The following is a 13,020-nucleotide window of genomic DNA, read 5'->3' on the forward strand; positions in this document are numbered from 1 at the left end:
AACCGGGCTGTACAGCTGGAGGTGAGTGGTGAGCGAGCAAGTGAAGCTTCATCTGCCGCTCCCCACCGCTCACATTAATCACCACCTGAACCAGTGGTCCCCAACCTTTTTGACACTAGGCACTGGTTTCATGAAGACAATTTTTCCACGGATGGGGTTGGAGGGGAAGAGATGGTTCAGGCGATAACGTGACCAATGGGGAGGGGCAGCCGAAGCTTAGCTCGCTCGCCTGCCTCTCACCTCCTGCTGTGTGGCCCAGTTTCTAACAGGCCACAGCCTGAACCATCCTCCCCCATTGCTGTACCGCCTGAACCATCCTCCCCCATTGCTGTACTGCCTGAACCATCACCACCACCCCCCACAACCCCACCGTGTCCGTGGATAAACTGTCCTCCAAGAAACCAATCCCTGGTGCCAAAGAGGTTGGGGACCACTGATTTAAAGTACCAAGCAAGCAGGCTTCCCTGGTGGCACAGTGGTTAAGATCCACCTGCTGATGCAGGGAACACGGGTCTGAGCCCTGGTCCAGGAAGATCCCACACACCGCAGAGCAGCTAAGCCCGTGCGCCACAACTACTCAGCCTGAGCACTAGAGCCTGCGAGCCACAACTACTGAGCCCACGTGCCACAACTACTGAAGCCCACACGCCTACAGCCCGTACTCCACGACAAGAGAAGCCACCGCAATGAGAAGTCCATGCACCACCACGAAGAGTAGCCCCCACTCACCACAGCTAGAGAGAAAGCCCGTGCGCAGCATCGAAGACACAACACAGCCAAAAATGAATAAATTAATTTTAAAAAAGAAAGAAAAGTACCAAGCAAGCATCTTTTCTATTCCTTGGTAAATTACTCCTTTATAAGTTTGGATCAGCTTCCAACATTGTATCCTTTGTACTTTCAATGTTGTGAATTATCTCCTGGAGTTCCTCTAATGTGAAGATTTTTGGCAGCATCACTTCCTCTGGCATATCTTCGGCCTTTTCATCACAACTATTTTCCTCATTTATGTTGAAAAGCTTGCCTTATTGAAGTTCCTCAAGCTACATATTTAGAGTCTGTCAAAAAGGGGCAGTGTCACCATACCCAAAGTCAGCTATTTCTCTATAACTCCAGTTACATTCTATCTGAATTTCATTTCTAGTGTTATTTTCATTTCCTTGCTGCATTTTAATCTTTGTTAACCAAATCCCTCTTTTAATTAACCATTTTTATAAAATGTTAAGTGGGCTTCTCACTGGGAAACAAGTAGGGACCACTACTGCATGCTTTGCAGTCTGTACACAAACTGAATAACATACACAGCGACCAATCACTAAAAATAACTTTGAAAGAAGTAACATGACTGGTCACTGACCATGATGCACATTTGTTATATACATAGTGAGTTGTGGACTGAAGAGTTAGTGATGAAGTTTGTACATTATGTAATTACTAAGTTAATATACCACGATATCTGAAATTTGAACCGTCTTGTTAGGGGACTGGTGTTATTTAACTAAACCGTGGTAACTGAAATTCAAATATCAAAGTCATGCAAAGCAAGAACTACCTGTCCATAAATGCTATTATTTATATGGTATAACATTAATAAATGAAAAATTTACAAAAGAATCTTCAACATTTGCCTTCATTACCAAATGACATAAATCTGATGCAAGAATCAAGTAATTTATAGGTGTTCTACAGATATAATTAGTCCTTGACTTTTATATATTTGATTTTCACAACTAACTTTTGAACAGGACATATTCATACCCATAATCATCTTTCATAAATGGGATTTGGATTTTAGAAAGGAGATTTCAAACTCTCACATGGTGGCATTGTCTGCTGGAAAACAATACTGTTTCAGCTGTGTTTACACCCTACTACAGTAGAGTTTATTTGTGCAATTATGGAAATTTACTACATTTTGACCTTATACAAAAATTTCTGGAAAACAAAATTAGCAGTGGTGGTGAAAAATGCATAGTAAGAATAAGAAAGGTTTTACGAATTTAATTCCACTGAGACAAGCAGAACCCTTTAGCATCAGATAGTCACTGAATTAAGCCAGTTTTTTTCACTGTGAACGTAAACGATCAAATACAAAAAAGAAAAAAAGAGACCAACACAAGTTACAAAACTACTACGTAAGATTTTATATATAATCAGAAATTGCATTATATTTAGTTCTCTGACAATGGAACCCTCTACATAATAACATATCAGTCCACTGTTTGAATTTTACATTACAACTGAAACTAGAGAAATGCTCTTACATTTACTAGTATTCATTAGAAGTTCTACACTGATAAACTGAATAAAGCATTTCTATTGGTAGTAATGGAATTTGAAAATCAGAAGAAAGCATGCTCACAAGTTTTAGGTCATAGAAGGACAAAAAAAAAATACTTTAGCTCATTAGTATCCCTCTTTGTAGGAAGTCAAAATATTGTTGTATGTAATCTTATTTTGTCTTCAAACTGATTAGCACTCTCTATCTGACAGAAGAAATACCTTAATATTAGAGATACGGAAATTAAAAAAACAGAAAAAACAGAATAGGAACTCAAGTTTCTCAATTTTGTCACTTCATTACTTCCTCCAAAACATTTCAGACAGGAAATTTTAAGTTAATAATAAAGGATAGATTTGGTATTTAACATATTTTTAATATATATTTTTAATATATCACTACGTGCCATTTATCCAAAAGTCGAAATGATCTACTCGTTTACCTACCCCAACAATCCGTTTCATAGCATCCAATTTAGCAGAATCTTTGTTGCTCTCTAACATTTGCTTTAGATCCTCATTCCTATACAAAAGAAAAAATTACATATTTAGATTTTTACATTACACAGGTATTAAAACATATAATTTTAATAATATAAGAATTAGAAATAACCTGATGTACAATGTTACATAACTACTTTGTTATTTATAATTAAATATATACTTCTCATCTAACCCTACCAAATAATATCAAAGTGCTATGTTGTCACAAAGCCCAACAATAAAACAAAAATATAAAACTGCACCTCAATTCTGGGCAAAATATCAACAATCAGAGGCATACAGATTCTCTCATTCCAAAATTCCTCTTGTATAAGCATCAGAAAAAAAAGAGATAATAATAATCCTTGAATCAGCACTAAAATATTTTCATAAGCCAAAATGTAAGATCTTTCAGGACTTCCCTGGCGGTCTAATGGTTAAGACTTCGCCTTCCAATGCAGGGGGTGCAGGTTCCATCCCTGGTGGGGAGCTGAGATCCCACGTCTCGGGACCAAAAAAAACAAAACATAAAACAGAAGCAATATTGTAACAAATTCAATAAAGACTTAACAAAAAAATGGTCCACATCTTTAAAGATAAAAAAAGAAAAAAGAACCAATAACAGTTATTTCTGCTTAATATGACTTCCCCCAAATAAACTGTTATTCAAAAGAGAAATGCAAAGAATTCCCCATAACAGAAAAAAAAAAATGTAAGAACTTTCTTCAGAATATGTCAAGAAAGAGCACCGAATGAAGAAAAGCTACGTGTCATCCACACATCCTTTTTTCTCCCTAGCTCGCAAAAAGAAAAAAACATAAATCTGTAGGGAATCCCACATCAATACTCCCTAAGTAGGGAAACCCACATCAATACTCCCTAATTCAAAGAATTAAGTTAAGGCAATTTTAACATGTAAATGAGAGGATGAGGTAATGAACCAGAGCAGTTAGTGATACGGATGAAAATGTAGGACAGATTCAGGAACTTCTTGGAAGTTGAAATCAGTGGGATGCAGTGACTGAATGTAAAGGATAAGACGGGCACTCAATAAGGATGCCCCCATTCCCAGCTTGGACGACGAAGCAGATGATGATGTTACCAAGTAAGATAACTTTGCTGAAGTGGTAGACATTTTCTCCTTTCCAAAGCTGCTTGCTATACAAACATCCTTAAAAGATAATTTAGAACAAAAACAATCAATGCCTTCATATAGACAGGCTGCAAAAAGGAGAAAAACCCACACAGAATTGCCTCCCAGTATTTTTTTTTTTGGCTTACAACTGACCTGCTCCTATTCTTCAAAGTGAGCGTTTCCCCCAGCAATTAAAAAATCCCTCCCAGCAAAAAAAAAATTCATAATTTGTAATATCTAATCATCTTTCCTTCAACACAGAAAAACAGAATTTTTTTAAGTTATTATATAGCTAGAAAAGAGTTCTTAGACTTGACACCAAAAGCACAGGCCATAAAGGGGAACACTGATTAATTAATTTCATCAAAATTTAAAACTTGTTCCAGGGAATTCTCTCTTAAGAAGAAAAAAAAATATTAGACTGGCAGAAAATGTTTGTAACCACATAAATGCAAAAGACTAGTATCCAAAATATAAAAAGAACTCCCAAAACTCAACAGTAAAAAACAACCAATTCAATTAGAAAAGGGGCAGAACACATTGTTACAGACTGAATTGGTGCCCTCCCCCAAAGTTCACATGCTGAAGCCCTGACCCTCAATGTGGCCTTATGTGGAAATAGGGCCTTTAAAAAGAGGTAGCTAACATTAAATGAGGTCAAAAGGATGGGATTCTAATCCAAAAGGACTGGTGTCCTAAGACAGAGAGTGGTGCACATGCACAGAAAAAAGGCCATGTGAGAATACCATGAGAAGACAGTCACCTGCAAGGCAAGGAGAGAGGCCTCATGAGAAAACAAACTTGCCAACACCTTGATCTTGGACTTCCAGCCTCCTGGAAGAACTGTGAGAAACTATGGGAAATAAATTTAAGCCATCCCATCTATGGTATTTTGTTATGGCAGCCTTAACAAACTATTACAGATTCTGGTAATAAGAAGTGAAGTGTTCATGTAATAAATACCTAAAAATGTGGAAGTGGCTTTGGAACTAGGCAACAGGTAGAGGCTGGAACAGTTTTGAAGTGCATGTTTTTTTTTTTAAAACATGCATTGAAGAGACTGTTGGTAAATATATGGAGTTAAAGGTGATTCTGACGAGATCTCAGATGGAAATGAGGAACATACTACTGGAAACTGGAGGAAAGGCAATCCTTACTATAAAGTGAAAAGAACTTGGCCCAACTATGTTCCAGTGTTCTGTGGAAAACAGAAGTTAAAAGTGATGACTTGAATATTTAGCCGAGGAGATTTCTAAGCAAAGCATGAAAGTCACAGCCTGGTTTCTCCTTACTGCTTACAGTAAAATGAGAAAGAAAGATAAATTGAAGGAATTGTTAAGCAAAAAAGGAACTAGAACTTGAAGATTTGGAAAAATCTCAGCTTATCCATGTTGCAAAAATCAAGCGTCTTCAGAAGAGAACACCAGAGAACACTGAAAAATCATTTGATAATGAAATCACGGATGCCCCTCGTGGATTTAATCAGACATCTCAGCTGAAACCAGGAATAGAGATGGGATTATACCAGCAGAGACACTACCAGTTTGGACTAAAAGGAAGAGTTGGGACAAAACAAAGGAAAGCTAGATTCTACAGGACAGGACAATGTGAGGACACAAAGAGAAGACAGCCATCTGCAAGCCAAGGAGAGAGGCTTCAGAAGAAATCAAACCTGCCAACACCTTGATCTTCAGTCCCAGATTCAAATGTGAGAAATAAATGTCTGTTGATCAAGCTACTCAATCTGTGGTGTTTTGTTATGGCAGGCCTAGTAAACTAATACAGACATCAACAAACAATTCACTGAAGGAGATAAACAAAGCACATGAAAAAATATTCAACTTAATTAGCCATTAGCAAATTAAAACCACAGCAAGATATCACTGCACACATATCAGAATGGCTCACTTAAATAAAATAGTGGCAACACCAAAGATAGTGAGGATGTGGAAGAACTGGACTGCTCACATACTGCTAGGCATTGTAAAAGGTTATAGCCACACTGGCAGTTTAGCAGTTTCTTATACTAAGAAATTGCAGAAGTTGCAGTTATACTAACTAAACCTGCAATTACCATACAAGCCAGTAATTGCACTCTTGCGCATTTATCCCCAGGAAATGTTAAATTTATACTCACACAAATATCTGTATTCAAGTATTCATAGCAGCTTTAGTCCTACTAGCCAAAATGGAAAAAAACCCTTCTGGAAACAACCCAGATGCCCTTCAGTCAGTGGATGGTTCAACAAACTGTGGTACACCCACAGCATGGAATACCACTCAGCAGTAAAATGAAACAAGCTATTGACATCTCAACAACTCTGATCAATTTGCACAGAAGCATACTGAGTGAAAAAAATTAATCCTAAAAGGTTACATACTGTATTACTCCATTTATACAACATTCTTGAAATAACAAAATTATAGAAATGGACAAAGATTAGTGGTTGCTGAGGGTAAGGACAAGAAGCGGGAAGTGTGGATATAAAAATACAACACAAGAGATCCCTACGGTGATGAAACTGTTGTATCTTTACCTTTGGGGTGGCCACATGAAACTAGATATGTGATTAAATGGGAACAGAATACCACCCCAACACACACACACAAATAAGTACAAGTAAAACTGGAGAAATCTGAACAAGACTGGTGAAGTATGTCAATGTAAACATCTTGGTTGTGATATTGTACTATAGTTTATCATTGAAGGAAACTGAGTAAGGGGTACGTGGGATCTCTCTGTATTATCTTTTATACCTGTATATGAATCTACAATTATCTCAAAATCAAAAGTTAATTAGAAAAAAGTTATATGATAATTACAACTCATTTATAAGAAGAGAAGCCCATTTTTAAAAACGGTCAAAAGACTTGAACAGATATTTCACAAAGTAAGCTTAGGAATACCACTAAGTACATGAAAAGATACTTAAGGTCATTAACTATCAAAAAATGCAAATTAAATGAGATACCATTACACACCCATGAGAATAGATGAAAGACAATGACAATAACAAATGTTGCCAAGACTATGGAGCAACTAGAACTCTCACAGGCTGCCAGTAGCAATGTAAAACAGTACAACCACTTTGGAAAACTGAGAGTTTCTTACAGATTTAAACACAAATCTACTACGTGATCCAGTCATTCCACTTCCCAGAGAAATAAAAACATATTTCCACATAATAACTTAAATGAATATTCATAGCAGCTTTATACATATTAAAAAACTAGAAACAATCTAAAGTTGATCGCATAATGTGATTTAGCCATACACTGGAATACAACCCAGCAATGAAAAAGAAATAATCACTGATACATGCAACAAGATGGATGAATTCTCAAAATCATTATGTGAGTGAAAGACACCAGACACAAAAGAGCATAATTTAATTCATTTAAAGTTCTAGAAAATGCAAACTCATCTGTAGTGATAAAACCAAGATCAGTGGTATCATAGGCAAAAAGAAAAATGGACATGAAAGGAACATTAAAAAATTTCTTATTCCATAAGAAGATGGAAATGTTCTGTATCTTCTTAACTGTGGTGGTGATTTTACAGGTGTATACATCTGTCAAAACTTATCTAATTATAATCTTTAGGTGGATGATTTGTCGTATGCAAATTATACCTTCATAAAAATGATATTAAAAAGTTTCACAGTGTTTTATTCACATGTGTGAATAAGACACTAATCCTCCAAAACAAGACGAAAAGTCATATATCTATTTCTGAGAAATACATTATTAAGGATGAGATAAACATTTTCATACTCTGAAATTAAAGTATCACATTTAAGCTTCAAGCTTAACTCAAGAATTTATTTATTTATTTATACAGGTTTTTTTTTTTAATGTTTTGGTTTATTTTATTTATTTACTTTTGGCTACATTGCATCTTCATTGCTGTGCGTGGGCTTTCTCTCTAGCTGTGGTGAGCAAGGGCTACTCTTCGTTGTGGTGCATGGACTTCTCATTGCAGTGGCTTCCCTTGTTGCAGAGCATGGGCTCTAGGCGTGCAGGCTTCAGTAGTTGTGGCACACAGGCTCAGTAGTTGTGGCTCGTGGGCTCTAGAGTGCAGGCTCAGTAGTTGTGGTGCACGGGCTTAGTTGTTCCGCAGCATGTGGGATCTTCCCGGACCAGGGATTGAACCCGTGTCCCCTGCATTGGCAGGCGGATTCTTAAACACTGCACCACCAGGGAAGTCCCTTATTCAAGAATTTAAATCACTGAATTTTATTTTAGGACGTCAAAGGAAAATTCTCTTAAATGACTATAAGAAAATTGATAAGAAACTAAGACTGTAGTATTTCCAACAGTAATTAACTACTTGTACTAGTTATTAGTTTATGATTAGCAATTTTTAATAGTTTCTACAACAAACTCTCCAGAAAAGAGATTTAAAAATTTACTCCACATAGCTCCTTCATGCAATATGGTTCAAGCACGCACGTGCGCACGCAAACACACACACACACACACACACACACACACACACAATCAAAAGCCCTTTTCATCTCAGCTTAAGCTTTAAAGTAGGTGACAAGAACTTCCTTAACTACTTCAAATAGACAGCCTTGACAAAAAAGCTTTACTTTGCACATTTTACAAATTTAGGCCTAATGTAGGCAAGTAAGCACTTACCAATAATGAATGACTGATCATGTGTTATTATGGGCTGAGTTGTGTCCCTTCCGAAATTCCTATGTTAAAATCCTAACCCCCAATACCACAGAATATGAATGTATTTGTAGATGGAGTCTTTAAAAAGGTCATTAAATTAAAATAAGGTCAACATGGGTTGGCCCTAATCCAATAGGACTGATTTTTTACAAGAAGAGCAGATTAGGACAGATACACAAAGACGAAAAGATGATCATGTGAGGGCACAACAAGAAGGTGGCCATCTGCAAGACAGGGAGAGAAGCCTCAGAGGAAACCAAATCTGCCAAAACCTTGATCTTAGATTTCTAGTCTCCAGAATCCAGGGAAAATATATTTCTGTTAATTACGCCACCAAGTCTGTGGCATTTTGTTATGGCAGTACTAGCAAACTAACATATAAGTTAAATGTTTCAAACTGTCATGGCAGTAAAAAATAAATAAATAAACAAACGGAAGCTAAGTATATTTTTCCCAAAAAGAGTAGAGGCAATGGGATTTACTACGAAAAAAATTTCCCTTTCTTTCCAAGCAACTCATAAAATTAAATGCAATGGTGACCACTAGCAGGACACAAAAATAATTAAATAATTACAATAACTACTTTTCTCTAATTAAAAATACAGCTAGACAATATATAAATAGTAAGACAGGAACATATAAGAACTACATCTGAGGATATACATCTACCAAATATAAAATACTATAACTGTTCTCTGTAATGAATTCAGAATCCCTTCTTAAAACTTCTTGTTCTTTCACATTGCACTATTAACTGAAAAGGAACAAAAATCAATGAAACCACAAATGAGGTTTTCTTCCTTTCTAATTTTTGCTGTTTTCCTATTTTACTTACTGACCATGTAGACTTTTACGAATGAAAAACAAAAACCTAAATGAAACTTTTTAAAAACTTTGGAGGAATAAGAAAGTGAAAAAAGCTTAAGTAATTAGATAAGAAGTAAATGGAAAGAAAATGTGACCACACATATACATGTCAAAAAAAGAAAGAAAATTCATTTTCTCATGTCTGATCCCTTTTTTCCCCAAGAGTGTTCCACCAATCTTCTCCACCAGTGTTATCTGGAGAGAGAAGTGAGCAATAAAGAATAATGAAGTGTCAATTTTTAGGACATTCCAACCTCTAACCCCAGGTGCAATCATGTTCATGGCCTAATGGAAACTTGGTTTGTTCCTCTAAAGCTCGAGATGCCAGTCCCCTTCCCAAACACCTTTAGGTCCTGACCCGCTCTCTCAAACTAAACACAAGAAAACACGAATTTGATATTAAAGCCAAAGGTTTTGCTCTTCATGTTTAACAGAAAAGATGGTCTTCAAAACCAATACAAATATCTTTTGTGTTAACTCGTGTAGAGAGCTAATAACTTTGAGGTTCAGAGAAAAGAGACAAGAAAATCCTAGGCACTGTTTCAAACTGATGTAATATTCAACTTCTCAGATATGTCATAAACACCTACTGAAAATTCTGATATAAATTACATATCTCTACACAAATTCCTGTCTGCTTGTCACCAAAACAGTAAAGACTGGGGGGAAGTTAATACCATAACACCTAATTTACCCTCAAAATATGTTCACTTGTATTGAGCCATTTTAGGTCTATCTCCTTCGTTATATGGATTCAAATATGGCCTATTAACATGTATTACTACATTAATCTTAGAAACTGAGAAATTCTTTTTGCTAAACATCAGAAGAGTTGATTCAAAATAATGCTGAATTAGTAATATTTTCATTAACTCTTTACCAAAAACCAATGTGTTTCAAATATTGTTTTTTAATTTACCTATTTCTTCATTTACCTATTTATCTGTATGTAACTATCCAGGTTTGAGCATTAAAATACCAACTTTATTTTTACATAAGTGACATCTTGTGGTGTTAAGTGGTATAACTTTTCCTTTCATGATCAAAATATGCCTTTTTTTATAGTTTCAACGACCGGAGAAAAATATGTAACTGGAAGGTTAAAGGAAATCTTACTATTACCAAGAAGTCACTTTTACTTCAGTACCACATGAAACAGTAACTATAATCGAAAAGCAAATTTTTACCTGTTACCTTTCAGAATTTAAGAAGTCGCAGGGCTTTTACATTGTATAAATTACCTCTTTTTAAAAATATCTGTAATTCGTAACTCATTAAAACCTTCTACTCCTTTGAAAGGCAGTGTAAATTAAGGGGAATATTAAACTATGTAGCACTGTACACTCTCTCAGTGCTTCTCCAAGTATGATCTGACAAAGACTGGTCCAAGAACCATTGCCAATCCACAAATTTTTGTTACTAATCCATAAGGAAATATAAAAAGAAACTGAGAGCAAGCATTTAGAGCAATTCAACAGTGTAATTTTATATTTTTGAATCTAATAGAAAATTGGGGCTTGCATTTTGCATGTATTTTTCCATTTCATTTTTCTAGCAATTTATTTTTTATTGTATTTTACATACGTATCCATCCATAATGGATTGGAAATTTAAAAAAAAAAAAAAAAAGGCCCTTCACCAGTTTGAGAGCACTGCACTACACAATTACTTCCTTCTCCCTCAAAAGAATCACCAAAATTTGTGTACTACAGAAAGCAACACCTGAAATTTAAATCCAGGAATGATGGATTAAGAAAAGTGATAAGGAATAGTGATCTACAGTTGGAGGTACATCCCCAAAAGGATGCATCAAAATCTTTGAAAAGGGGAGGGCTGGATCTTTCTTAAGCCCTACCAAAAAATTCTAAAACATGGGCACCTCTTCATGCTTTGAGAACTACTCAAATGAAAGATGCTTCTACTCCAAGAGGTCCACTGTATATAATAGGTATGCAGAAAAAAAAAAGTTGGGAATAAGAGAATTTACTTTTTTCTAGCGTTATGCATCTAAAGGAACTGGCCTTCATAATTAGTTTATGTGCACAAGGTGAAGGCTTAGTAACTTTCAGTTCATTTAGGGCCTATATGTACGTCCCTTGGATGACACTCAGAACTTTATGCCGTTTTTGGCACAAAGTATTCACTTAATAAATACAAGAGTGAATAAAACCAGAAAACTCCATCTACCTAATCATCCATCTATTAAGCCTCTAAAAGGAGAAACCATAAATTATCCAAGTAAATATGAACTTTTCCTCCTACAGTGTTCACAAAACTAAAGAAAGAATAGTCTACAATTGCTATCGCAACATCCTCAACCCTTGGTAATGTTTTTCTCTTACTCCTCTATTACAACTTCTCTCACAAAAGTAACAAATAATTTCCTTATTTAAAAATCCAATGCAAAAATCTCATGAGTACTTTTTGGCTTTTTCTCAATTTTTTAAAAAAAATTTTATTGGAGTATAGTTGCTTTACAACATTGTGTTAGTTTCTACTGTACAGCAAAGCGAATCAGCTATATGTATACATATATCCCCTCTTTTTTGGATTTCCTTCCCATTTAGCTCACCACAGAGCACTGAGTAGAGTACCCTGTGCTATACAGTTGGTTCTCATTAGTTATCTACTTTATACATAGTATCAATAGTGTATATATGTCAATCCCAAGCTCCCAATTCATCCCACCCACCCCCCTTTCCCCCTTGGTATCCACAGGTTTGTTTTCTATGTCTGTGTCTCTATTTCTGCTTTGTAAATAACACTGTCTATACCAATTTTTTCAGATTCTACATATATGCATTAATATATGCTATTTGGGGACTTCCCTGGTGGCGCAGTGGTTAAGAATCCACCTACCAATGCAGGGGACACAGGTTCAAGCCCTGGTCTGGGAAGATCCCACATGCCGCAGAGCAACTAAGCCCATGTGACACAACTACTGAAGCCCATGCACCTAGAGCCCATGCTCCACAAGAGAAGCCACCACAATGAGAAGCCCATGCACCACAATGAAAAGTAGCCCCTGCTCGCTGCAACTAGAGAAAGCCCACGCGCAGCCATGAAGACCCCACAGAGGCAAAAATAATAAATAAATAAATAATTTTTTTAAAATATATATATATGAGATATTTGTTTTTCTCTTTCTGACTTACTTCACTCTGTATGACAGTCTCTAGGTCCACCCATGTCTCTACAAATGGCCCAATTTCGTTCCTTTTTATGGCTGAGTAACATTCCATTGTATATATGCGCCACAACTTCTTTATCCATTCCTCTGCTTCACGAATACGTTTAGATTATTTGATATAATTGACTACCACTCTTCCATCTTTAAATTCCTACCTTAGATTCTGTAATTCTCTATTCTCATTTGGTTCTCATTTGCACTTGTGACACACAAATGAGAAAAAATGGCAAAAATCCTTGCCCTTGTAGAGTTTTCATTTAGTAAGTAAAAAAACAAAAATAAAAAAGTAAGTTTTACAGTCATGAGATGAGGGGAAAATAAACCAAAGGGAGATAGAATGCAGTAGGGACAGGAGGAGGTAATTTTATCCAGGGTGGTTGTC

At 36.0% G+C, this 13,020-nt stretch overlaps 1 protein-coding gene across 1 annotated transcript in view; it reads right to left on the reverse strand.

Moving 5' to 3' along the window:
- AP3B1 (adaptor related protein complex 3 subunit beta 1) overlaps nt 1–13,020 on the reverse strand; it is a 275,016-nt gene that overhangs the window by 233,962 nt on the left and 28,034 nt on the right. The window contains exon 2 of the mRNA XM_007471959.1: nt 2,728–2,803. Within this exon, the coding sequence (XP_007472021.1) occupies nt 2,728–2,803 (76 nt within the window). The remainder of the gene's footprint in view (nt 1–2,727; nt 2,804–13,020) is intronic.

This window comes from Lipotes vexillifer, unplaced genomic scaffold (genome assembly GCF_000442215.2).
Source record: "Lipotes vexillifer unplaced genomic scaffold, Lipotes_vexillifer_v1.1 scaffold83, whole genome shotgun sequence".
NCBI classification, from domain to species: Eukaryota; Metazoa; Chordata; class Mammalia; order Artiodactyla; family Lipotidae; genus Lipotes; species Lipotes vexillifer.